We start from the raw sequence: 27,128 nt of genomic DNA on the forward strand, positions 1-27,128 counted from the left end.
CCAGTCCTTGGTTACTGTCACACAGGCTGTGACACAGCTAATCTTGACTGAGGCCCAGGAGTCTACATTTCTCACTCACTTCCCATGAGGCCCAGGCTGTTGGTCTGGTGTCAGCAATACAGTATTATAAGATATTTCATGTGATGCCACTTCTGAACAAACAGAGGAGAAGAAAACAAATACATATACAGGGAGAGGGAGAGGAAGCCAGCAAATGCAGGTAATGGTGATCTCTGGATGACTGAATTGACCTTTCAAACATTTGTATAAAGTCCGATTTTGCTGGACACCATGGCACAAGCATGAATCCCAGAACTCTAGAGGCTGAAGCAGAAAGATTGCAAGTTTGAGCCCAGCCTGGGCAACTTAGCCAGTTTTGTCTTTAAAAAAAAATAGATGAAAAGTTTGAAGAGCGCATGCATGTCACAGCTCCTTCCTTTTGCCTCCTAGAACTTCTGGAAGCAACACTGGTCACTAGCAGCTCTACCGGAGCCACCCGAGGAAATTCGGCCAGGGCTCTCACTCCTGACACGGTCTGATTCAGAAATACAGGCTTAACATGTGCTGCCAGTATTTCTGCCAGTGTGCAAAGGATATCAGCTTCATAAATTGGACTAAGTGATCTTCCTTTGCAGGATTATCCAGGACATCCCCTCAGTGAAAGAGACAGTGCAAATTCTTTGTACATAAAGTAAAAAATTTATTTTCTTTTGTCTTTTTGAGACAGGGTCTCTTCATGCAGTTCAGGCTGGCCTTGAGCTCACTTTGTAGCCTAGAGCTGGTCTCAAACTCACAATGATCCTCCTGCCTCAGCCTCCTGAGTGCTGGGATTACAGGCATGAGCCACCACACCCGACTCAAAATAAAATTTTTTTTTAAAGCTTAAAAAAATTAAAATACTGGAGATATAGCTCAGTGGGAAGATCTTGGGTTAGATTTTCAGCATAATAAATAATTAAATAAATAAGGCCAAGAATGTAGCTCAGTTCAATCCCCAGTACTGCAATAAATAACCAATCTTGGGCCAGCAGTGGTACAGTGGTACAATGCCTGCCTGGCAAATGTGAGGTCATGAGTTCGATTCCCAGTACCAAATAAGTAAATCTGTTGTTTGCAAGTTTCACCACTGCAGTGAGAGAGGGGAATAAATGGGTGAAAAAGATTAAAAGCCCAGGTAATGGTGCCCGTCCAGGCAGGAAAAGCCCAGGTGAACTGCACCTCTGCCCCAGTTAACAGCACCCAGGCTCCCATCTCCGTCCTCTCTGGCCAGCAGAGCCCAGAACAGGCTGGCAGCTGCTCAGGGTGTGGGGTGTGGAGCTGGTGTCCCAGCTGGCTGGAGAGCTGCCATCACTGTGCCCTCCACTGAGACCTAACAAGGGCCTGCCAGGTGCCAGGCCAGGACCGCACCCTACACAGGCATTGCGAGCTGTCATTGTGCCCGTTGTCCAGGTGAGATAGGGGAGGCGAGATGATATGCAGGAACCCAGATTCGAGGACCCGGATGATAAGCTGGTTGAAGCCCCAGGCCAAGCTCCAAGGAGGCCTGCTACCAAGGGCCACTCGTTTCCCTCTGCAGGCCTGGAAGTCTCCCCCTGGACAAGGGCCGGTCCTTCACTTGCACCGCTCCTCTGCTCCACTGCCACCTTACCAGGTGCCCCTGTGCACCCTCCACTCCTAGCACCACACCCCCTCCCCACCCCTGCTTCCTGGCTCGTCACTGTCACATACATGGGGTCATACTTTTGGGTTGTCCTTTTTTTTGGGGGGGTGTCCTTTTTTTCCACTAAACAGAAGCCACATACAGGTAAGGACTTTGTCCAATCTGCTCCCTGCTTTAACACTGAGATTGCACTTGGCTCAAGAAACATGATTCACAGGATGAAATAAGAATAGTCCTGCCTGGCATGGTGGTGCACAACTGTAATCACAGTGCTCAGGAGGCTGAGGCAGGAGAACTGAGAGTTCGAGCTACATAGTGAGGTCAAGTCCAGTCTGAATTACATAAAGAGGCCCTGTCTGGGGGCAGGGAACAGTCTAAATTTGTAGGTCGCTTCTATGGCCCCTTCCTGTTTGCACCCAGGGAAGTGACCCCTCAAACAGTGTGGAGCGGCTGGCCTCCCCTTCTTAGTGCCTATTTGGGTTCCTCAAAGGCAGCGGCAGGAGGTTGGGCCTGGGACCCCCACCCCTTGTCCATGTGAGAAGGGTGAGTGCAGTAGCTTGCAGGAGACCCAGATTTGAATCCCATCCTGATGGGCTGAGGCCAAGACTGCCACTCTGTGTAGGACAAGAACTCCCCACTCTCCCAAGAAGGGCCTTTCATGTGTCAGGACCTTTGCACTCGCTTTTCCTTCTGCCTGGCACAGGTAACCTGATCTGCCTGTGGCTGCCTGCTCACCTTGGTTGGTTCGGTTCAGTTTGGCTTGTTTGGTTGATTTTGGTTGATCTTGGTTTTTTTATAGAGGGTCTCACTACAGTAGCTCAAACTCTCAGCGATCCTCCAAGTGCTGAACTATAGGTGTGGGCCACCTAGTAAGACTCCTAGTCTCACTTCTTCAGAGAACACCCTCAGATGAAGTGGACTTTTCACACCCACAAATGCCTCTCCCGATTTCTTTTTTCCAGCGCTCCCACTAGAAACTCTTCTGGCACTCCTGCTTCATTTAGCTGCGCTCTCCTTTGCTGTCTATCCCGCAAGCGATGAGCTCTCCCGGGGCGAGATCCTAGTTGTCCGCCTCAGAGCTGGGCCCCCCACCCCTAAGCCGAGGACAGACCCTGGCTCATCTGGCTGCTCAGTGAATGTATGTTGAATCATATTCTATCTTCTCTTTCTAGAAACAGGGAAACTGAAGCCCAAAGGCAGGAAAGGATATGTTAGACATCGGTGTTAGAACCCACAGGAGGCAGCAAGATCAAGAGGAGACTTAGGAGACTGTGACCTTGGAGCAGTTCCATCTTCTCTCTGGGCCTCAGTCTCCCCACCTGTAAAGTAGAGCAAAGCAGCTATAACCACCATCGAAGATGCTACTGCTAGGTATGATACTTCATTTATCGCCAGAAATCATATCTCTGAGCCAGCATCCTCGCCCCACTAGACCCTGGGGAAGCACCCCGAAAGCTGCAGGAGAAAACTACAAAACCCATGATGCCCCGGGAAGCGCCTGCGCACAGAGGCCATTTCTCAGGGCCGCGCGCGCCTTCTAGCGGTGGCCGGGCGCGGCGCTCCGCTCGCATCCCGGAGGGGCGGAGGGACCCGCGGCGCACGCAGTCGGGGCGCGCGGCTGCAGCGGCGGAGCCGGAGCCGGGAGCCTGAGGAGCGGGAGCGGCGTCCAGATCGCAGCCCGCGGGGCCCGCCGCAGCCATGGGCAACCGCGGCATGGAGGATCTCATCCCGCTAGTCAACCGGCTGCAGGATGCCTTCTCCGCCATCGGCCAGAACGCAGACCTCGACCTGCCGCAGATCGCCGTGGTGGGCGGCCAGAGCGCCGGCAAGAGCTCGGTGCTCGAGAATTTCGTAGGCAGGTAAGGCGCGTACCGGAGCCGGACCCCAGCCCCAGCCCCCGCCCCGGCCCCCGCCCCGCGCGCCGCGCCCCGCCCCCACCGCCAGGCGCCCCGGGGGCGGCAGCGCCCCCGCCCCCCGCATCACGCCTCCTCCGCCGCAGCATCCCTCGGCGACGGCAGCGCGGACCCGGGACCCCGCCGAGGGTGACCCCCGCCCCGGCACACGCGCCAGGGCCCGCGTTACTCAGTGCCTGCCCAGGGCTCGGGCGCCACTGGCCCGGGGTCCCGCTCCCACCGAGGCTCTGCCCCTGCCCCGGGAGTCCCCGCGCCGTGACAGGGGAACCTCAGCCCGGCCGCCGCCGCAGGACCTGCCCGGCGGGCTAGGAGCACGGCGCGGTGCCCCCCGCGCTCACGCGCACCTCTGCGGCTCGGGCGCCATCCGTGCGCAGCGCGGCGAGGGGGAGGCGCGCGCTGCGGTGGGGACGCGGTGGGGGGGCGAGGCCGCTCCTGATCCGGCTCTGAGCCGCGGCCCGGGTGGGGGGCGCCCTCAGTGTCCCCTCCCCCTTGGCCTGGCGGAGGGATTGTGATGAGGGAGAAGGCGGTGGAGGGCAAAGATGACTAAGGCGGGGTGGCGGGGTGTCGGGGTGGCGGGAGGGGGAGCCATCTGCAGAATCTAATCCCCCTCCCGCCTCTGATCCCACAAGGCGCCGAGGGCCAGGTGGCAGGGTGGGGAGCTGCAAAAAGACAAAGAGTCCTGGGTTTAGGGGAGCAGGAGAGTAACCCCAACCCCCCCAAAAAAGAAGGGGTGCAGAGATGGAAAGGACCAGAGCAGGATCTCCGGCTGCGCGGACCAGGAGGAGGACAGAGAGTTCTACTGACCTCCACCCTGTCACCTCCCCTCACCTCTCCAGAAACCCTGGCTTCCTGTCATGACCTTCAGGCCTAAGGACGTGACCACCATATGGCAAAGGAGGCCGGGGTCCCTCCTGCAGAGGGACAGTAGTTCTGTGGGGTCATATCCTTTCAGATTCTACTGTGAAACCGCAGTCTCTTGTCTCCAGCCTCAGTTTCAACATATCTGATAAGGACAGTTGGACTGGGGCTTTGTTGGGACCCTCACATGTTCTGGGAAGCCTGCTGCCAGCTCTAGTGGAGAGAGGAGAGACATTGGGAAGACACCGTAGGGGCAACCGGCCCATCTGGTCAGCACAGAGGGAGGGCAGTGTCCTTCAGGATGGCTTCTCAGAACCCCGTCTGCGTCATGTGACCTCCAAAGCTGCAGGGGCCCAAGCTTCAGGGTTAGAGCTGGAGGGGACCCTGAAGACCACGGTGCTTTGCAGTGTGTAACCCTCCTTCCTGTCTTCAGGCATTAGACATTTGGGAAGGGCACGTGGGGATTGGGGACGTCAGCTCCTGTCCCTTCCCATGCCCCCACACCTGGCTGGTCCTTCAGACATTCATAGCAGCCCGCAGGAGGCAGGCATGGTGATGCCCACCCTACAGATGGGGAAACTGAGACCCAGAGGTCAGCTACATGCCTTGCCCAAGGTCACTCATGCGCAGAGGAGCTTGTGTCAGACTGCAGAGCTTGGCCTCTCCAACCCTTTTAGCCTCTTGAGAGCCAGGTCTTGTACGAGATGCGGGGATGTGCAGGTGTGTGGACCACCATGTGCCCATTGGAGAGATGAGAACCCAGAGAACTGCTGGCTTTCCTTCCTGAGGGCTCCAGTGCGTTCAGGGGTGCCAAGACTTTTTTTGTCTTTTGAGGGTTGGTTTATTTATTTACTTATTTATTGGTACTGGGAATCAAACTCGTGACCTCTTGCTTGCCAGACAGGCATTTGTGCCACAGAGCTAAATCCCCAGCCCACGTCTTTTATTCGTTTGCTTGATTTTTGAAACAGGGTCTTACTTTGTAGTTCAGGCCAGCCTTGAACTCACTGTGCAGCCTGGATGACCTCAAATTCTGAGCAATCCTCCTGCCTCAGCCTCCTGAGTGCTGGGGTGACAGGTATGCACCATCACACCTCGCACTCCTTTCTTCTCCACAGGGGAAGAAGGCATCGGTAGTCACCAGCTTGTCAGCCTATATGTACCCAGCATATTCTTTTGGAGCAGGCCAGCCCCAGCCACGGCAGATTTTGGCAACTGCTTGTCTAGGGCTGATCCCTGCACCCTGGTGCCCTTGGCCAAGGTCCCTGCAGGAGGAATAGCAGGTTGTCCAAAGGGAGGCCCAGGGCAGGGAGCAGGTCTCTGTCTGAGTGGAAAGCACTGTCCATTTCCTGGAAGCTGGAAAGGAAGCCAGAGCTAGAGCACAGGCAGGGAAACTGAGGCTCAAGTCCCCCAGCCAGCCCTATCAGCTGCTTCCTGGGTTCCCGACCTCTCCACCTAGTGCTGGTTCCCAGCCCCGTGGGCATGGCAACAGCATCACTGCTCCTGGGAGAGCTCTGCCCGCGTGGAGAAGAAGTGGAAAATACATCCAGGGAAAGCAGCAGCTCCAGGCCTGCTGGGATCCCAGGGGCCCAGGAGGACCCTGCAGTGGGCCCCACAGTGGAGGTGGCCTTAGGGCTGCCCAGGACCCTGCTAGGATTTATCAGGGTCTAATGCTCATTCTTACTCCCCTTTCTCAGAAGGGAAAACTGAGGCCCATTCATTCCATCATTTAGCAAACACTGAGGCAGAATCCCCTGTGTCTCTTGGGTTTGTATAGTGGAAAAGTTAAAGACTGTGCATTCTATAGGGAGCCACTAACACAGTTACAGGAGGTGGCCAACATCTGGAGAGAGCAGGAAGGCCCCTGAGCCGTGGGAGGTCGCCCTTAGCAAGCACTGCAAGGCTGGGGGAAGAAATAGCAAGTGTGGGGGCTGGGTGTTTAACTCAGCGGCATAAGCGCCTGCCTTGCAAGCAGGCAGTCGTGAGTTCGATCCCTGGTACCGATAAAAACGAAAAAGACCAAAAAAAAAAAAAAAGAAATAGCAAGTGCAAAGGCCCTGCGGCAAGAAAAGATCTGGTGCCCTTTGAGCACAGAAAGACTCTGCTGGGGTTGGTGTTTGCCCAGCAGGGAGAAGGAATGAAAGAGATGAGCAGGACCAGATTGCAAGGCCCTTTAGACCTCTTCGGGTGACTTGGGAGCAGCAGGAGGGTGGTGAGGAGACTGCTGCAGCGGGCATAGCAAGGTCGGGGGACCTTGAGTAGTTGGGTTCAGGATCTGTTGTGGGAGACGCTCCCACTGGCACCCGGCTGTGGAGGAAGAGCGGGTCTTTGATGCAAGTGCTGGGGTGAGGAGGAATCAGGCAGGGACAGGAGGGTGAGGATGTGTGTGTGCTCGTGTACGTGTGCGAGTGGGTGTGTGGTGCTGGGGTGGAAGCCTCGGTCTCACACGTGCCAGGCTGAGCGACCTCCCAGCACTGTTTTTTCCCCAAGCACTGGGGATTGAACATAAGAGCATCACACTGTGCTGTATCCTTTATGGTTATTTTTTAATTTGAGACAAAGTCTCTGGAAGTCACTTAAATTGCCCAGACCGGGCTCAGATTTACCACCCTCCTGCCTCAGCCTCCGCAGGGTTGGGATTACAGTATCTAATACGACACACAGCTCTCCAGCTCTCTTTTTATTGTTTTAGAGCAGGGCCTTGCAAAGTTGCCCACGCCGGGCTGGAACTTGGTGTCCTCCTGCCCCAGCCTCCCGACTCACTGGGGTGACACATGTGTACCCCGCACACACTGGTCTGGGAGTTTGGTTTTGAACATATTGAGCCGGAGGTGCCTGTTAGACTTCCATGTGGAGGTTTTGGGGAGTTTGGGAGGGAAAGCAGGCTAGAAATAGAAGTTTGGAAGCTGTTGAGTAGAGATGGGATTGAAACCCTAGCAAGCCCATGAGCTTGCCCTGGCGCGTGTGCAGACGGAGGCGTGTTCGTGGACCCCGGAACAGATGCCTGGTGCCCGAGCCCAAAGGGGACTTTTCGGCTCCCACTCTGTCCCTAGCTGATGAGCTGTGTCCCGCTCCCCATCACCCCCAGGCCAGGGAGACCGGGCAGTGGGAATGGCGGAGGCAGAGGTGACAGCCAGGGCACTGGGGCAGCCACACGCCTCCGCCTCCTACAGCAAGGCAACCTCCAACAGGTTCCTTTCACCCTGCCTGCTGCCACTTCCTCACCTGTGAAATGGGGACGGTGACTTCTAGTGTCTCCTGTGAGAGGGGGCAGCATCCAGGGGGCCAGCTGGGGTTGGGGAGGGGCCTGGGGTGAGGGCAGCATGGGACAGCTGGGGGCAGGGTCGGAGGTATCTGCCCACCCACACCCATCTGGGTCCTTGCCGACTACTGGTACCCAGGCCCCATCTCCTATCCGTCCTCCAAGGCCATGGCCTGGGTGCTGCATTTGGCCTTGGTGCTGTGTCTGGCCCAACTCTTCTCGGGGAGCCAGCCTGATCCCCGAACTAGGCTCTGTTCCTCCCCATGAACATGTCAGGGATACAGAATGGGTCCACTTCTCAGATTTGGAGACTGAGGCCGAAGAGGAGGAAGGATGATTGAGACATCCCCGGCAGGCCTGATTGGCCCGGACAGGTGGAAAGAAGTGACATTTCCTTGATGCTAGCTATGTGCCAGGCCCAGGGAATGGATGGGAGGGAGCCAGGGACATCTGTGCCCCAGGGGCTCACAGGGCAGACAGCAGCTAAATATCCAAAGGGTCAGGTTCAAGGAGCACAGTACTAGAAAGTGGAGCATTGTCTGAGGGTCAGAGAGGACCTGGAAGGCAGCATTAAGGTTAGACCTGAGCAAGGCTGGGACTTGGGCTGGGCATGGTGGGGCACATCTGTAATCCCAGAACTTGGGAGGCTGAGGCAGGAGGATCTCTGTGAGTTCAAGGCCAGCCTGAACTGCATCGTGAGACCTTGTCACTAAAAAACAGAAAAAGATTAGGACTTGGGCAAGCAACAGAGTAAACCCCCAGGCCAGCAGCAGCCGATGGGTTTGGGAAGGTCAAAGGGCACTGTGGCGGAGGGAGCAGCAGAGACAGCAGGTGGCCTTATCAGTCACCCTTGTCCCTGAGAGCTGCTGGCAGACCCCTGCTGTGGCCTAGAGGAACTGGGAGGAAAGGTGACCCCTGCAGACGGCATCTGATCCTGGCGCCAGGAGGATCGAGTTTCCCAGGCTGGGCTGGGGTCAGAGGGTGGAGGAAGCCACACACAGCCCTGCCGCAGGAGCAGAAACAAGGTGTTTGTCAAAGCGGTCCCCCCAGAAAGCAGACAGAGCTGACTGAAAATGCAGTGTGCGCTGCACTGACCACCCCCAAAAGGGAGACCAGAGAAGGCAGGAACTGCTGAAGGGCAGTTCTGGGCCTCGAAGTAGCCCATGAGGAGTCCCCAGGCTCCTGCTGGCCACTTTGCATTCTCCCTCCGGGACCCCTTGCCCTGTAGGGGAAGTGAGGCCGGAGAAAGTCCATAGAGACCCAGGGTCTGGGTCAGGGCCCAGATTCCCCAAGTCCAGGGACAGTGCTCATTCTTGTCTTCTTGGAACCCATAATCCACTACCAGAAACAGCAGAGACTTTCACCCCAGATTTTCAGACAGCACAGATAGGGTACGGGAGCCTCCTGAAGTCACACAGCACAGAATCAGGCACAGGACGGAGACCAACCCAGTCTCTTGCCTCCAGGCTTGATGTTTCCATGGGTCTGTCCGTGCTCTGCACCCCACCTACATCCTACACACCTCAGTTTTCCTTCCTGTGCTCCCCTGGGGTGTCTCTGGCCTCACCCCACGCCTCCCTGGGCTGAACTCTGGCTGAGAACCAAGCATGGTTTGGAGAAGGAGCCCTAGCAACTCCCGAGTTATAACAGGCTGCAGGACAAAGAGGACATGGGGCTTAGAGGGTGCTCAGGATGGTCCCCTCGATCCCCCCACCTTGTCCCCACCCCCGGCTCGGAGTCCTTCCTGCCTGGGGCCTTCTCTGCTCTCGGGTCCCCAGAACCCATCCCTCCGTGGGGCTATGTTTTCTCTAATGATGAGGAAGAAAGAACCCTCTGATGGGGACAGCTACAACCATGGCTGTTACAACAGCTAATTCGCCCCTCATCCATTTTTTCCTCTTGTAATACCAGGAGTTGAACCCACTGAGCTGTATCCCCAGCCCTTTTGTTTATTTGTTTGTGTTTGTGACAAGACCTCATTAGGCTGCTCAGATTGCCCAGGCTGGGTTTCCACTTGTGATCCTCCTGCCTCAGCTTCCCAAGTGCTGGGATTACAGGCATGCACCACCGCACCCAGCTTTACCATGCTATGATTTGGGAACCATAAAAGCCATCCATTTCAAGTGCACAATTCAGTGATTTTTAGGATATTTACAGAGTTGTGCAACCGTCATCACAGTCTAAATTTAGAACACTCTCATCACCCCCAAAAGAAACTTCGGAAGGATACAGAATGCCCAGCAGGTCCTGGCCAACAGCCAGCCAGCCGTCACTGCTGGCCACCTTGGTACCTGTTAATACGGAATTATTTAAATATTTACAAGGTTGTCCCGGGTGTCATAATGACGGCTGGTGTCATTTTTTTAATACTTTATGTGTCTTCTGAATATTTTTTTCAAATGAAGACCATTGTGATTTTTTTAAATTAGTTGCAAAACAGAAGTCTGTTTTCCATTTTGGAAATATGAGGTCATCAGCACTTGGGAGGCAAGGAGGGAGAGGGCGGAAGGAAGGAAGGAAGCCGGAAGCAGGAAGCAGGAAGCTGACAGCTCCTCTTTATGGGCAGATGGTTGCTAGTTAAGGGGTGAGCCCTGCATACCAGTCCTACCCAGCACCAGCTTGCACTCTGACCTTGGCAGGACTCTTCCTCTTTTGTGCCTCAGTTTCCCCTGAGGGTGAGAAATTGTCAGAGCTCCTTTTGAAACTGTTTTTGGAACAGGGTCGTGCTGAAGGCTCTGTCTGGGCCCTGAAACTGAAAGGAAAGCACAGTGTGTTGGTCCATGTTTGTAAGCCCAGCACCTGGGAGGCTGTACAGAAGACTCGACATGAGTTCGAGGCCAGCCTGAGCTACATAGCAAGACCTTGTCTCAAAAAACATTAAATAAATAGGAATTGGCTGGGGATTTAGCTCAGTGGCATAAGCGCCTGCCTGGCAAGCAACTAGGTCCTCAGTTTGATTCCTAGTGCCAAAAAAAAAAAGGAGGGGAGGAGAGAGAGGAAGACTGAGTCCAGATAGACCTCAGCTTGAAATTCACGAGCTGTGACCTGGGCCTTCCCGGGATTCCTACGGCCTCCTGGGGCAGGGGGAACAGAGAGGGACTTGTTGCTGAGAGGAACTCACCTCTGCCCACTGTGTTTTTTGGCCCTCCCACTCCTGGCCCTCACCCCAGTGCCTGCTCCAGGGAGCCTAGAGGCCCTGTTCTCCACTTTGAGGTCCAGACTTGGCCTGAAACTTCCCGGTCCACCCCCTGCTCTTCCCGCTAGCTGCCTGGAAACCCGCAGGGTCCCCTCCCAGGGATACCCAACCTGGGCCTCCGCATGCTTGAGTTCTCTTATTTGTCAGCACCATTTATTCAGGCACTGACTCTCACGAACCTCCCAGCGGTTCATTTTACTGTGAAAACTGAGGTCAGAAACGTAAGGTCATCCGTTCACAGCCGCACACCTCCCAGGTGATGGCTTTGACAGTCAAGCCAAGCCTGTCTGACCTCAAAACCCGAAAAGCAGGAGACAAAAATGACCACCAAAGCAGATAATGGTGGCGTAGGCCTGTCATCTCAGCACTCAAGGAGACTGAGGCAGAAAAATTGCAATTTTGAGCCCAACCTGGACATAGCTAGACCCTATGTAATTTTTTTTTAAAAAAATTTCAGGGGCTGGGGATTTAGCTCAGTGGCATAAGCACCTGCCTTGCAAGCAGGCAGTCGTGAGTTCAATTCCTGGTACCGATAAACATGAAAAAGGCAAAAAATAAATAAATAAAAATTTCAAAGGGCTGGGGAATACAGCTCAGTATGAAGGCCCTGGGCTCAGTCCCCAGGACCCCCAGTATACCCCAAAGCAGACATGCTCTTTTCTAGTATCATTTGCATCCTACAGGGTCTGTGAACCAGGGCTCCCAAGCTCTGGCCCCTAATCTCAGGTACCAGAGATGAGGGTTCCTACTTTGATGCATTTTCTCCAAACGCCCCTGAGGGTGACAGTGCCAGTTTAGATGAGTAGGTGGCCCCTGGGAGGTGTTTACTTGGCCCTCTGTCCTCCTTGAAGAGAGGTTTGAAGGTGGCTCTGCAGATGGCGAGGCACCATGTCCCCGGGAAGCCACCATCTGCTCAGAGCGCGTGGGACGAGCTGGCAGAGCCACCACCACCAACCCCGTGCTGGGCACAGCGCTCGGCCACCAGGGTTGGTGGGCTTGGTACTCTCTCTGGGCACTGTTCTCCTCTCGCTCAGCCTCAGCAGGGGCTGGGCAAGAGGGCAGGGGTGGCACTGGCTGGAGACCAGATGAGCCGAGCCTCCCTGGGGACCTCTTTCCTCCTACAGAACACCGAGCTGTGACAGTGGGTTCCAGGACCCACTGTGTTCCAGGCCACCATCTAGACACGGAGACCTGCTGGTCCTGTGCACCATCTGTCCAGGTGTGGGGCTAGGAAGCCAACCTCCTGGGTGCCAGTCCCATCTCAGCCACCTGCCCCGTGGCTGGGTCCTTGCAGCTGCCTGTCCAATCTGAGCCTTGGCCCCACCTTTGTTCAGTTTGTGGGGTATTTTGTTTTTGTTTTTGTTTTTTATGTTTTAAGACAAAATCTCACTATGAAGCCCAGGCCAGCTTCAAACTCACAGCGATCCTCCTGCCTCAGCCTCCCAAGTGCCGGGATTATGGGCCTGTACCACTAGGCCCACTGCCCAGCCCATTCTGACACAGACCAAGCGAGGGCCTCATTTCGAGAACCTGCGTCCTGACACCCCTGTGCCCACCCTGACCCCAGGAGAGCTTGCTCTTAGGACTCTGCCCCCAGGCATGGCCCTGCCCTCCAATCTCTGCCACTCCTCGGTTTCTCCTTGAAGCAGCCCAGAGCATGTCCTGACTTGAGGCAGGCTGCCCCAGACCCCTGACCACCCAGCCCCCTTCACTGTGTCCTGGGTTCTCCACCCTGTGTGGCACCTCCAGCCCACCAGAGCTGGGTGGACCATCTGCTCAGGGGGAGGCCTCCAGGGAAGGTCCACGTCTGTGCGTGGGGGCTCTGTGGGGAGTCCCATCCTTCTCAGCCCCTCCTATGGTTGCCACGGCAACAACAGTTGCCATGGTATTGCTGGGCAGAGAGCTGGTGGGAAAGAGGGTGGACCCCAGGCCCTCACACCCACTTCATCCACTGGAAGAATAGATGTCCTATCTCCACAGACCTGGGGGGACCCCCAAACTGGGGGATCATTCCCACAAAGAACTGCTAAGTAAAGGATGAGGGAGAAAGAGACAGGAAGTCCCCCACCCAGTGACTCCCTCCCTCTCTGCTGTGCGGCCACCTCCAGCTCACACCATCCTGCATCGCATTATCTGTTTACGTGCCCATCTCTCCCACCACACTGCGAGCAAGCGCCTTGGTGGGAAGCGAAGTGAGTCATCATCTCCATCCTGGGCCCACCACAGGGCCTGGCACAGCCCCAATTTAATTGAATTATATAAAAAGGCAAGTCTGAGCTGGGTGTGCTGGCACACGCCTGTAATTCCAGCACTCCAGAGGGTGAGGCAGGAGGATCACAGCAAGTTCGAGGCCTGCCTAGGCTACACAGTGAGTTCAAGGCCAGTCTGAACTTCACTGTGAGACCTGTCTCAAAGAAAAAAAGAAAAATAGGCAATTCTGACTCCTAGGGTGGGGGTGAAGCACAAACAGCAGAGTTTCCAGCCTCCAGGTTGAGCAAGCTGCAGGTCTGAATCTCATTTCTGGGGCTGCAGGGTAGCTCAGCACTTGCCTAGCCTGTGTGAGGCCCTGGGTTCAAATCCCAGTAGTGCCACAAAACAGCCAGGCATGGCCAGCACATGCTGTAATCTCAGCACTCAGGAGCCTCAGGCAGGAGGATGCAAGCCCAGCCTGGACAATTTATTGAGACGTCTCCAAATAAAAAAGGACTGGAGATGCAGCTCAGTGCAAAGGCCCTGCATTCAGTTCCCAGTACTGAGGGAAAAGAAGAATGAGAGGCACTTGCCTAGCACTAGCAATGATGAATAAATGCAGCGGCAGCCTCTGCTGTCCCAAAGTAGCATATAGGACAGCTCCAAGAGAGGCCTGGAACCGGGAAATCCTGGGCCTGTCTGCTCTCCCCAGACCTTTACCCTCAAGCAGGTGTAAGGGCACTTTGTGAATCTCAGTCCAGCCCTGGCTTTGAGCCAGGAGATGTGGCCTCTGTCTCTGGCCTTGTCTGACCCAGGCTGAACCTGAGCATCTGTCCCCCACCTTAGGTCTCTCGGAGGTAGCTGTCTGGATCTCTGGCTTGCTTCCCCTTTCCTAGGTCCTGGGGATCCCATGACTGCTGACTCTGACAGCCTGATTCCTGTCTCCACCCTAGCCTCCACCCTCAAGCTAGCCTGCTGGGGGAGGGATGGGGGCCAGAAGAGCTGTGGACAGAAAACTGGCACCCTCAGTAGTTGGCTGAAGCCCAGTGTGATGGTGCACACCTATAAACCCAGCATTCTGAGAGGCTGAGGCAGGAGGATTGCAAATGCAAGCCCATCCTGGGCAACTGACTTAGCTAGATCCTGTCTCAAAATTTAAAAAATTAATGACTTGGGATATAGCTCAGTGTGAAGGCTCTGGGTTCAGTCCCCAGGATTGTAAGAAAAAAGTTAACCCCAAGGACACCTGGGGTTGCCCTCAGCTCCTGGCTGAGACGTAGCCTGTCAGGTTTGGGGCCAGAAGGAACTGGGGCTATGGAAGGCTGATGACAGGAACTTGGCAGTGCAGAGAACCAGGGTCTGCTGTGTAGGAGGAACAGCTCTGGTCTCAGTTTTCTCCTCTGTAAAATGGGGAATCACGTTAGCACCTTCCTCCAGGCCTGGCATCGGATCTGTGAGCTGCACCCCCCAAAGTGGTCAGCATGCAGTAGACACATGGGAAGCCTGAGTTTGTCCCTTGCTTCCGCTGCCTGCATCTGCCTGCCTCGTCCTCGACCCTGGTCAGCTGAGGCCTGAGAAAGGGAAGTGAGAGGCTGTCCTCCCCACAGCAGAAGGGAGGGAAGTTCATGGAGCCCCACTTCCTGAGATCTGCTCTGTGGCCACCAGACACTTAGGCACGCGGGCCATCCTGTGCCTCAGTTTCTCCGGGCTGCATGCCAGTGGTTGGGGTGGGGCAGGAACTTCCTGGTTGGCTCAGAACCAACACAGACATATCAGAGGCAGCTGGGGAGCCACTGGCCTGGGCTGTTGGATGCATAAATTCTGTGACCCAAGGGACCTGGATCTCCAGAGGCAGGACAAGAACTCCCAGGTCATGGCAGCTCCTCGGACCTTAACCTTCCTCTGATCCCCCACTCACTACAGGGACTTCTTGCCCCGAGGGTCTGGCATTGTCACCCGACGCCCCCTGGTCCTGCAGCTGGTCAATGCTACCACAGGTATGTGCCCTGGATCACGGCCAGACCCAGCCTCGCCAGTCCCCGCCCCTTCCCAAGCTGCTAGCTAAGAACCTTTCAAGCAGGGCGTCGTCTCTCGCCTCTGGGCCTCTGCTCCCCACTGGGACAAGGGAGACCTGAGCTGCTGTGTTTGGAGATGAGGGGGGGTCCTCTATTACCGGTGGGACATGGGGAGCAGGTGAGGTTCTGTGATGCCTACTCTGGTTCCCTTCCCTGCTTCTGGGCAGAATATGCTGAATTCCTGCACTGCAAGGGGAAGAAATTCACCGACTTCGAGGAGGTTCGCCTGGAGATTGAAGCGGAGACAGACCGGGTCACTGGCACCAACAAGGGCATCTCGCCGGTGCCCATCAATCTGCGAGTTTACTCGCCGCATGGTGAGGACCTGGCCTCGCCCCACCCTCAGCTAATTTGTCTAGCCACGCCCCCGGGGAAATCCTTATTCTGTGTGGCCCCTCCCTTCAGGCTCCGCCTCCACAGCGACCACACCTCAAACTCCACCCTCTAATAGCCCCGCCCACCTCTGGCCACGCCCCCAACTAATTGCTATTTCAGCCCCGCCTGTCTTCCTAACCCCTGTCCAGTGCTGAACCTGACCCTGGTGGACCTGCCCGGAATGACCAAGGTCCCCGTGGGGGACCAGCCTCCCGACATCGAGTTCCAGATCCGGGACATGCTTATGCAGTTCGTCACCAAGGAGAACTGCCTCATCTTGGCCGTATCCCCTGCCAACTCTGACCTGGCCAACTCGGATGCCCTCAAGGTCGCCAAGGAGGTGGACCCCCAGGGTAAGTTTCTACCGGGCAGCCAGGGGGCGCTGTATTTTTATTTGGGCAGCTCCTAGAGAGAGTAGAATAGTTGCTCGATCCAATTTATGCCTTTAAAAATCATTTTGGTGGGGCTGGGGATTTAGCTCAGCGGCATAAGCGCCTGCCTTGTAAGCAGGCAGTCGTGAGTTCGATCCCTGGTACCGATAAAAACGAAAAAGACAAAAAAATCATTTTGGTGCCGGATGCAGTGGTTTGTGACTCTGATCTCAGCACTCCAGGAGGCTGAGGCAAAAGAATCACAAATTCGAGCCCAATCTGCGCAACCTAGCGAGGCCCTGTCTCAAAATTTAAACTGAAGAAGGATCTGGAGATGTAGTTCAGTGCAAAGTACCGGGATTCAGTTCCCAGTACTAAAAAGCAAAATTATTTGGGACACTCTGGAATGTAAAAGGGGGCAGCCAGGACTGGGCAAGAATGGGCAGGCAATGAGGGGAGCAGGGTCAGTGGGCATAGGGGTGCATGGGTCCCCTGTGTGAGCCCTCCCACGGCCCACCCCCAGGTCAGCGCACCATTGGGGTCATCACCAAGCTGGACCTTATGGACGAGGGCACGGATGCCCGTGATGTCTTGGAGAACAAGCTGCTCCCCCTGCGCAGAGGTGAGCAGACCGCACCCCTCCCAGCTCTCCTGCCCCTCCTCCTTCCCACTTCCCCCAAACCTGGTGCCCCTGACCTTGACTCTGCCCGAAGGCTACATTGGGGTGGTGAACCGGAGCCAGAAGGACATAGATGGCAAGAAAGACATCACAGCTGCCCTGGCTGCTGAACGCAAGTTCTTCCTTTCCCACCCATCCTACCGCCATCTGGCTGACCGCATGGGGACGCCCTACCTGCAGAAGGTCCTCAACCAGGTAGGGGAGCAGGCGGGACAGGGCCTGGGGAGCCCACCTGGGATAGGACAAAGGGAGCATGTGCAGTGGGGGGCCAGTGGAGAGCATGCCCAGCCTGCAAGCAAAGAGACCCAGAACAGCAAAGCAGCTCGACACTGCTCCACAGGGAAGTGGAGCACAGCTTGGCTGACCTTTACCTGCCTGGGACCTGTAAGGGGAGCCTTGTCCTGCAGGACCTTGTGTGCAGGGAAGATGGGTTTGCAGCCAGGAAGGGAGGACAGCTACTGGAGACATCAGTTTCCCCTGAGATGGGAGGCACTGTACTGGAGGCCACACCAGCTTTCCCAGGGTTTTCCCTCATCTGGAATGGGGCTTCCAGAATGTGTGGGTGCCAGGCACAGTGACATACACCTATAGTCCCAGACTTAGGAGGCTGAGGCAGGAGAATCTCAGGGTTGAACTAGAAGCCAGCCTGGGCTACATAATGAGTTCAAAGCCAGCCTGAACTACACAGGGAGACCCTGTCTCAAAAACAACAACAACAAAAAAAGACAGTCATAGGAGAAAGGTGGCAGGGAGGACCACAGACCTGGGTTCTGACCCCAACGTCTTTATTCTCCCACTGAAACATACTTTTCAACTGTCTGAGCCTCTATTTCTGCATCTGTAAAATGGGCATCATGGTGACCAGACTCTCTTTCAAAGGATCATCTTGAAAGTTAAGGGAGATATACTAGAGGGACCCTACCAAAAGGGAAATATTATTTTAAGGAAGGTCTGTATCCCAGGAGGTGTGGGGGCGGCCTTCAGCACTGCTGCCCCTGACGCATTTCACTCGCCCTTTATGGTATCAAAAAAAATACTAAGTTAGTTAAAGTGAGGTAATTTCAGCGGGAGACAGTGACACCCACCTGTAACCCTAGCTACTCAGGAGACTGAAACAGGAAGATTGCAAGTTAGAGGCCAGCCTAGTGGCAATTTAGGGAGACCACATATCAAAATAAAATATTTTTGAAAAAGGGCTGGGGATGTAGCTTAATGATAGAGGGTCCTCAGATCCAATCCCTAATACTGCCAGATGATAATAACAACAATTATTATTATTATAAAAATCAGGTAACTTCAAATATAAATTCAGATCTCTGGCTTGCTTGTGTCAAGATCTGAACTATATGCTTCCTAACTCAAGTAGCACACATCCAAGTGCCAGCCACACCCTCCTGGCATCTGCTCCTGCCTGGTGCTGTCACGTCTGGGTGTATAACTTCGGCCTTAACCCTTTCCTCACCTGCTTCCCAGCAACTGACAAACCACATCCGGGACACACTGCCGGGGCTGCGGAACAAGCTGCAGAGCCAGCTGCTATCCATCGAGAAGGAGGTGGAGGAGTACAAGAACTTCCGCCCCGATGACCCGGCACGCAAGACCAAGGCCCTGCTGCAGTGAGGCCCCCTGCCTCTACATCTGTCACTTCGCTGCCCCCTGCCCAGCCTCTCAGCTCCCTCAGCCCACACTGCTCTCCCCACAGGATGGTCCAGCAGTTCGCAGTGGACTTTGAGAAGCGCATCGAGGGCTCCGGAGACCAGATCGACACCTATGAGCTGTCGGGGGGAGCCCGAATTAACCGGATCTTCCATGAGCGCTTCCCCTTTGAGCTAGTCAAGGTAGGGTGGGCAGCCCCAGGGCCATCCCGAGCCCCTTCCTACCCAGGACTCTTGGATGTGTGCCTCCACTGACCCCTGGGAACGGGGTGAGCTCTTTGTCACCTCCCCTGCAGCAAGGGTGGCCCTGATCCGCTTTGTGTCTCTGCTCCCCTCGCAGATGGAGTTTGATGAGAAGGAGCTTCGGCGAGAGATCAGCTACGCCATCAAGAACATCCACGGCATTAGGCATGTATGGGGCGGGGAGCGGGGAGCGGGCCAGTCTTAGGAGGCAGGAGTCTATGCCGGGGCACAGGGAGTAACGCAGTGGGGCTCCCTCGGGAAAGGCCCCAAACCCCCAGCTCCAAGCTCAGTAGGCTCCAGCCAGCCAGGGGAGGTGAACAGGAGCCCGCTGCCTTCCCCGCAGCCTGCTGCCCCCTCTGCCGTCCCTGGCAGCAGGGCCTCTAAGCACAGGGCACAGGTGGCCAGGGAAACCCTTCATAGGGATGGGTCCCTGCCCTTCCCAGGGTCAGACACCTCTGCCCCACCACTGGGCAGGGCCAGGCAGAACCCTGGGTGGGAGTATGCCTCCCTCCCTGATGGTGGTAGCTTCTCCACCCGCCAGACTGCCCCCATTCCCCTTGGCTCAAGCCAGCCCTGCTTTCCCACCTTCCTCCTGGGCCACCCAAGGCCTGCGGGGGAGGATCGGGAGACAGACTGTGCCCCTTCAAAGCTTCGGCCCCTCTTCAGGGACCCTGATCTGCACCGTGCTCATTCAGTAAATGCATTCAGCAGAAAAAAGCCTAAAGCACCTGCCATGCACCAAGCAGTAACTGAGACCCTAATGGCCCTGCACTGGTGCAGGCTGAATTCCAAGCTTTGGCATGGAATTTAGACGGCAGTGACTGCATTGGTCAGGACTCGGGAACATGCGCTGAGTCTTCACATGAGAAGCTCTGTTCCTAGAAAGGCTCTTAAGGAGAACTCGGTTTAGCAATTTCTGAACCGTCTAGGCTAGAGAGAACCTTTTGTACGGACGCATAAAAGGAAGCAAGACAGTGTCATGTAGACCTTGTCTTGCTCCACAGAGCAGCAGTGAAGCCCCACCTTACCACCCCCTGCCCATTTGACAGATGGGGACGCTGAGGCTCAAAAAGGGCAGTAGGACTCCTCCAGGCACAGCTCAGGGGACTCCTCCAGGCACAGCTCAGGGGTCCGGGGGGGAGCCTGGCCTGGCACTTGTGGCAGGCACTGGCTTGTAACACTGTGCCCTTCTCCCGCTCTGGGCGTTCAGAACGGGGCTGTTTACCCCAGACATGGCCTTTGAGACCATTGTGAAAAAGCAGGTGAAGAAGATCCGAGAACCGTGTCTCAAGTGTGTGGACATGGTTATCTCGGAGCTAATCAGCACCGTTAGACAGTGCACCAAGAAGGTAACCCAGCTGACCCGGCAGCCCACCTCCACCCCACCGTGCACCGCTGCTGCCAGGCGCTCCCCCCCACACCCCCACAACCCGTGTCCCCACTGCCTCTGCGGCAGCATGTACAGACCCCAGCGGGGTAGGGGAGGCGAGGGGAATCCATTTCCAGCCCTGCGGATCACAGGTTAGACGCTGAGGGGACAGAGTTGATGGCTGGACCTTGGCCTTGAGCACCCACCGTGATCTCCCCCAGTTCAGAGAGAGGAGAACTTAGGGACCCTGCCGTACCCCCTCCCCGCACAGAGGTAGATCCTCTTGGGGTCTCCAGGGAGGGCTCCTGAGGAAACCTTGGCTGGAGACAGGTGAGGGGCAGGGCCTCCTTGGGTATAGCGCTGGGAACCTGGGAACCAGAGGGGTGCAGAGGCTCCAGGACTAGTGGTGCCAGGACCCTGCTGTCCTCCATTGCCCCATTGTCACCACCTTCACTCAGGCCCCTCGCTGAGCCACCCCTTCCATCCATATCCAGCCCTCCAGAGACAGAGCTGTCTCCCTTCCGCTGTGTCATTTGAGCCCCCAGGGCCTCACGGGGTGGCTGGGGCAGGGAGGGGATGCCCACTTCACAGAGGGAGAGCTGAGGCTTCCCACGGTGCCAGAGCTGACTCCGGCAGCCGGAGCTCTGGACTCGTGAGTCCAGGGCTCACAGATGGCACCCCCGGCCTGCCTTCCTCTCTGACCCCACTGCTGCCTCAGCCCCTCTCTGTCACCACCTCCACCCCTTCTGTCTTCCTTCTCTCTGTCTTTTGGAGCTGAATTCCACCAGAGCCCTTTGGGGGAAAAGCAAGGAATGCCCCTTGGAAAGAAAGGCAGGGGTAGGGTCAAGGCAGACCAGGGAGCTGTAGCATGGAGGCCAGAGTGCTCGCTGAAGCTCCTGGAGGCCTCCAGAGAGCCATTGGCACTGTAGCCTGCACAGCCTGGGCACCTAGATGCGGCAGCCCTGCTGGAAGTGGGGAACAGTGCTGGGCTTTGGAGTCGGGCTGAAGCAAATGCAAGGGTCACAGGAAAACTAGAACTTAACAGGATTGTGGGCAGGATCCTGGCCTTGTCCTGGCCTGGGTGAGCTCCTTAGGAAGACCCAAGGCCTCGACAAAAATGAGCCCAGAAAGGGAAATGTGAGCAGGCTTCATGTAACTGGAGGAAGAGAGGGCAGCCATGGGGAGCAGAGCTGAAGCCAAGAGGGGTCTTGTACCTGTGGAGCAGGGGCCTGAGCCCCAAGCCCTCTGGCTGTTTGGCACCTGGGAGGTGCGACCGGGTGGTGGCAGGGAGGGCAGGGTCCCGCGCTCACGTTGTCTTCTGTTCTCTCTTTCTCTGTGTCGATGTCTCTCTCTGCCCCACACCTGTGCCATCCTCCCCACCCCGGAGCCCGACCCGCTTGGCTTCCACTCCCTCCTCCTCCCCACCTGCCCAGCCGCTCCTGCTCACCCTCCCCTCGCCCCCACTCTTCCTCTTCCTCCTCCTCTTCCTCGTCCTCCCCGGGTGCAGGACGGGCCTCTTCACACCTGACCTCGCTTTTGAAGCCACAGTGAAAAAGCAGGTGCAGAAGCTCAAAGAGCCCAGTATCAAGTGTGTGGATATGGTAGTCAGTGAGCTCACGGCCACCATCAGAAAGTGTAGCGAAAAGGTATGGTGGCCACCTGCGCGGGGCTGGGCCCAGCCGTCCCTTCCTTGTGGCCTCGGCCTCATGCGGGCAGAGCCATCTGCCCAGCAGATCTGGTGGCCTCTGAGCCCCGCAGGGACCAGACTCCCTCACGGCTTATAACCCTGGGTCTCCCTGCCCTGTGGTCCCTCTAGGCCCAGTCCCTGCCAGAGGACCGGTCTCTAATTCAGGCTTCTTTAGCAGCCCCCTTCCAACCAGCTGACAGCCAGATGTGGTGGCACATGTCTGTAATCCCAGCACTCAGGAGGCTGAGGCGGGAGGATTGCTTTAAGTTTGAGGCCAGCCTGGGCTACTTAGTGAGTTCAAGGCTAGCCTGAACTACTCAGAGAAACCCTGTCTCACAAAATCAAACAAATAAACAAAGAATCATAATGAGGACCACCATACAATACTGGAGATGGCCGCTGTTTACTGAGTAGCTACTGTGTATGAGCACCAGGCTAAGTTCTGCCCTGACCATCTAGCTTAATTCTCCCACCATCCCTCAGAAGTGGGAGATAGCCTTATGCCCATTTGACCAATGACCAGAGACTCTGAAGGGAAAAGCAGATTTAGGAAGGGGTCAGGGGTCAGGGCCTCCTGAGGTGGGGGAGACATCAAGCCAGTTTGCCTAAAAATATGTTGGACTATTCCCCAGGAAGCCATGCTTATGAGCAGGGTCGGCCTCCTTTGAGCCCATGACCTCTTAGATGCCTCTTTCCTGTTCATCTACTTTTGGGGTATTTTGAGGATTTTCTGCTGGGTCACCCAAAGCAGCTCTTTATTTTCCCCCCTGGGTGTGAAAGGGAATCCCCTGGTGACAGGAGGTTTAACAGAAACGAGGCACAAACCCCCAGCTCCAGCCTCTCCAGTGTCTGAAGAAGCCCCCTGTGCTTCGGGGCGGTGCTCAGCAGCATCACCCCGATTCTTTGCTGCAGGCCACTGTGCTGTGGAACCCCATAAACTGCCACGGAGTGATGGGTCCTGGGCCTTGAACTGCGGGGCTCACCCTGTCCTGTGTGCAGTGCTGCCCTGTTCGCCTTCTGGCTTAACTTCTGTATTTCTCCAAATCTTTTCTTTCCTTTTTTTTGTCTCCCCGTGTGGCTGAGGCTGGCCTTGAACTTGCAGTGATCCTGAGCTCCTGATCCTTCTGTCCCAACCTCCCAAGTGCTAGAATTATGGCTATGTACCACACCCAGCCAGCCTCTTTCCTTCCTCTCTTTCTTTCTTTTTCCTTTTGGGGCGCTACCACAGGCTGAACCCAGGGCGCGCTGCAGATGTTCTCCCACTGAACCATGTCAGCCTGTGTCAGGCTTTTTTTAATTTTGGGGGTCTTGATATGCGTCTCAGGCTGGCACTGAACTCAGTCCTCCTGCCTCAGCCTCCCCAGTAGCTGGATTACAGGTGTAAGCTATCATATCTGGCAAAATCCTCTTCGTTCTTTTTGATATATATCCATTGGTTTGTCTGTTAGATTATCACACTGTGAATTAGCATCCTGCTCGTTCTCCTTAAATAAGAGGCATTGGGGGAGCAGTTATTACATCGTCTACATAGTTTTCAATGATTGTGTGAGCATCTAAGAAATAGATTTAGTATTGTGGTTCACTTAACCATGTTCCTACTGCTGAACATCTCAACAGTTGTCAGTTTTTCAGTATTAGAATAAATAACCTGGTATTGAACGTCTTTGTATATGAAGAGGTGTTATTTTTCTTTCTCTAGGATTATTTCCTAAGGCTAGATTCCTAGAAGATTGATTACTAGATATAAACAGTTAAAAGCTGTAGAATGCTTAGCGAATTGAGTTCCAAAAGGAGAATAATAATTTTTGTCAAGGGTAAAATTTTGAAAACAATCCAGGTACCCATCAAGAGGAGATCAATAAATTCAGTCAAGATAGTGCACACCTGTCATCCTAGCATTTGGGAGGCTGAGACAGGAGAGTCACCACCACAAGTTCAAGGCCAGCCCAGGCTACATAGTGAGCTTAAGACAAAGCTGAACTACATCGTGAGATGCTCAAAAAAAGAAAAAGAAAGAAAGAAAAAAGGCAAGGAGCACTGGAATCTTTCCATTTCTACTTCACAAATTTTATTCATTCAAATAGTTGTCTGTATAATTTTTATGAATAGAAAATTTGTTTAGCAAAAACTTTGATCTAAAAAACAGGGGAAAAAAAAAAAAGGTGGACACAGTGGCTCACATCTATAATCCCAGCCCTTGGGAGGCTGAAGCAGGAGGATTGCTATGAGTTAAAGGCCAGCCTAAAATGCATAATGAGATCCTGACTCCAAATAAATGGCAGGAAAATAATATTTTTGCCTTGACTTAACAGTACCTTTTTTTTCCCCCTTAGTACCGGGGATCAAACTCAGTACCTCGTGCTTGCCAAGTAGGTGCTTACACTGCTGAGCTAAACCCCCAGCTCAGTATTTTTCCTTAGTAGCAAAATTCACCTTTTTTTCTCCTCCACGAGTTTTTTTAAGCATAGCAAACCAATCCTGTGAAAAGTTTGATAAAAGTTTAATCACTGCTAGCCCTGCCAGGATTAGACTTTTCATCTCCGGATGAAATTTAAAACTTGAGGCTGGGTATGGAATAACTGCTACTCAGTTATCTTAAGAACCCTAAGAGGGAAGTCACCTTTTGGCACATGGGGAAACTGAGGCTTGATGAGGTCTGGGCACCTTGTAAGGAGAGCAGCCACGAAGCCAGGGAAGTCAGGGCGCTGTGGCTCCAGGAACCTCACTCCCAGCCACTAACCAGCGGGCTCCCCGTGGCCTGGCCGCCCACCAAGGCCAGGGGAGGAAAGTTCCATTTTCAAAACTGGCTAAAAGTGCCAGCAATGCTCCCAGGCAGCAGAATGGAAAAAGAGGCTCGAAGGGAACAGTACTCCTCAAAGGGGCTGAGCTGTCCCACCACGGGTGACACGTGGAAAAGTTGAGAGACGTCCCTTGTCGGTGACTGGTGGGAAAACTGGTCATGCTCTTTGGCAAATGTGCTCCCTCCTCCCTTCTCGTCACCCCACCCTGGCCCTGCTCTGGGAGGGAGCATCAGGACCATCTCAGAGGCCCTAAGGCTGTGACTCAGTTTGTAATGTCTGCCCAGATCAGAGACTGCCAGGAGTGGGGGCAGGGGTCTCCCTTGAGCCCTAGGCCTTGGAGGACAGTGGGTCCATGGGGCCCTGGGCCAGCAGTCCCCTCCCCAGGCCTCTGGTGCTCCCCTACCCCGGGCACCCCTTTTAGCATAGCCACTGGCCTGACCTGGCCTGCAGGGCAACACTTTCTTCCCTGTCCTCCTGGCTCCTCGCCCCCATCGTTCCTTGAGGTGTACTCCAGTAAACCAGGCACGCCACCCCTCAGCTCTGGTTCTCGTTTGGGGCGCCCATCTGACCCCAGACACAAAAAAAGGACAAGGAAGCTGGGCAGGAGGCACGTGCCAGGATCACTACAAGTTCAAAGCCAGCTGCACTTCATGGCAGGACCCCCATCTCCAAACAGGGCTCACATGGGGAGGGCCAGCAGCCTGCGGGGCCCACGGGTGAGCTCCGCCGTCAAGGCTCAGTGAGCCTCCCTCCTTGAGGGCTGGAGACCCTGTGCCCGCCACCCGGAGGACATCCATCCTTCATCCATGCCTTCATCCCCTCAACATGCCCTCTCTGAGCACCGGCCTTGTGCACAGCCCCTCCCTGCCCCCCAGACTGGGATGGAATAGGTCAGGGCAGGGGAATCTCCTAGCTCAGCTCTCCGCGCTCCTGGAAGAGGTGGCAGGCAGCGGACACTTGCAGCAGAGTCCATCACCTGGGCTTTGTCCGAGCCTAGCTGAGCCGAGCGCAGGGTTCACAGGGGAGGGTATGGAGCAACTGGGGGAAAGAGATGCTGCTGGGCTCCCACCCCAGGGGAGCAGGGTGGAGACAGCTAGCGGCTGGGCAGAGGTGGCCCAGGACGATGATGGTAGTCGGGCATGGAGAGGGGCAGGCCCGGGTGGACCGTACCATCAGGGCCCAGCCAGGCCCCGCGGGGTACTGCTCATGCTGCTGGCACCCTCGCTCCGCATGCGCCCGCCCCCCGCCCCCCCCCCCCCCCCCCGTGCCCTAGCATGCCTGTCCCTGGCCCCTGCATGTCTTCCGGTGTGACTGCTAGTTTTCCCCGCGATGCCCCCAGCTCTGACAAAGAGCATCGCCTGTCCCCAGCCTGACTCAGAAGGGCCCCTGGCACCTTGGGCCCTGCCCTCCCCATGCCCCGGCTAGGACTCCGGAGGCTGCATGGGAGGCCCTGTGGGTCCGGAGGCCTTGGAAGCCAGCGCTGGCCCACAGCCTGTGTCCACCCGCCGCCGGGTCAACTCCCAGACGGCGCAGCGCAGGCTGGTTCCCGGGCGGTTCAACCCATGGGCACCGCCCTTCCCGCCCGAGCTGCCCAGGCAGGCCGGAGAAGAGGGCCTGGAGCCAGGGAACCCCGCAGATTGCCTTTCGGAGAAAGGGGTGACCAAGGCCTGGTGCCATCCGCTTCCTGGAAGCCCAGGGCCCTCTTCCCCGCCCGGTGGGCCTTCTGTGTGTGCCTCCCGCCCACCCTGGACCCCGGGACTCGGGAGGGCGGCACCCCCTGCCCATGCCCGCTGTGTACGTGGCGCTCTCCCCTCCCGCCCCCACCCCAGCTTCAGCAGTATCCGCGGCTGCGCGAGGAGATGGAGCGCATAGTCACCACCCACATCCGGGAGCGCGAGGGCCGCACCAAGGAGCAGGTGAGCCCCCTCTCCTGCCCCTGCAACGCGCCCGTCTGTGTGTGCGTGCGTGTGTCTGTCTGTCTGCCTGCCTGCCTGTCTGTCTGTCTGTCTGTCTGTCTGTCTGTCTGTCTGTCTTTTGAGCTAAGGTCTTGCTCTGTAGTTCAAAATGACCTCGAACGCACAGCGATCCTCCTGCCTCAGCCTCACGAGTGCTGGGCTCACAGGGGTGCACCATCATGCCTGGCCTTCTTCCTGTTTTGTCTAAATGGTCTTGGTCTTGGTCTTTCTCTTTCCCTTCATACTGATTCTTTGTTCTCTCTTTTTTATGACGGTGAAATATACATCACCAAATGTACCACTTCGGACATTTTCGAGTGTACAGTTGAGTCTAAGAACCTTGCAGTCTGCTTTCTCCTTTCTGTCCGCCGGAATTTGTCTACCGCAGGTTCCTCACAGAAGTTAATCACGCAGAGTTTGTCTTCTGGGTCTAGCACGAGTTACTTAACATGATGTTGCCTGGATTCATCTGGACTTCAGTGTGTGCTAGAATCCTGTTCCTTTTTTACCTGTGAATGATGTTCTGTTACCTATTCACTTGAGTTGTTTCTATCTTCTGTAAAAGTGGATGCACAAATATCTGTTCAAGTCCTTGCTCTCTATGGCTTTTTATGTGTACCTAGAAGTGAAAATGCTCATTCTTGTGATATTTCTAGGATGTATCTTTTTTCTTTGCTTTTTTTGTTTCAGTACTAGAGATTAAACCAGTAGTAGAGCTATATCTCAACCCTTTTTATGATTTATCTGAGGCAGGCTCTTTCTAGGTGGGCCCAGATTGACCTTGAATTGAGACTTCCCCTGCCTCAGCCTCCCAAGTGCTGGATTCCAGGTGGATTCCA

At 55.6% G+C, this 27,128-nt stretch overlaps 1 protein-coding gene across 8 annotated transcripts in view; it reads left to right on the forward strand.

Annotated features, from left to right (window-relative positions):
- The first annotated feature begins 3,232 nt into the window (after positions 1-3,232).
- Positions 3,233-27,128, forward strand: part of Dnm1 (dynamin 1) — a 39,480-nt gene continuing 15,584 nt past the window's right edge. For 3 of the 8 annotated variants that reach the window (XM_013153361.2, XM_063228376.1, XM_063228365.1), the window contains exons 1-11: positions 3,233-3,519; positions 15,003-15,076; positions 15,322-15,471; positions 15,679-15,882; positions 16,424-16,522; positions 16,614-16,774; positions 18,053-18,195; positions 18,282-18,417; positions 18,575-18,642; positions 19,688-19,826; positions 26,164-26,250. In XM_013153361.2, the coding sequence (XP_013008815.1) occupies positions 3,359-3,519; positions 15,003-15,076; positions 15,322-15,471; positions 15,679-15,882; positions 16,424-16,522; positions 16,614-16,774; positions 18,053-18,195; positions 18,282-18,417; positions 18,575-18,642; positions 19,688-19,826; positions 26,164-26,250 (1,422 nt within the window). In that variant the 5' untranslated portion in view covers positions 3,233-3,358. Of the gene's footprint in view, positions 3,520-15,002; positions 15,077-15,321; positions 15,472-15,678; positions 15,883-16,423; positions 16,523-16,613; positions 16,775-18,052; positions 18,196-18,281; positions 18,418-18,574; positions 18,643-19,687; positions 19,827-21,279; positions 21,493-26,163; positions 26,251-27,128 lie in introns of all 8 variants that reach the window. The other 5 variants (XM_063228339.1, XM_063228345.1, XM_013153358.3 and 2 more) reach the window with 3 other exon arrangements.

This window comes from Cavia porcellus, unplaced genomic scaffold, assembly GCF_034190915.1.
Source record: "Cavia porcellus strain 051 isolate PalLab524CR breed Dunkin Hartley unplaced genomic scaffold, mCavPor4.1 scaffold_1, whole genome shotgun sequence".
NCBI lineage: Eukaryota > Metazoa > Chordata > Mammalia > Rodentia > Caviidae > Cavia > Cavia porcellus.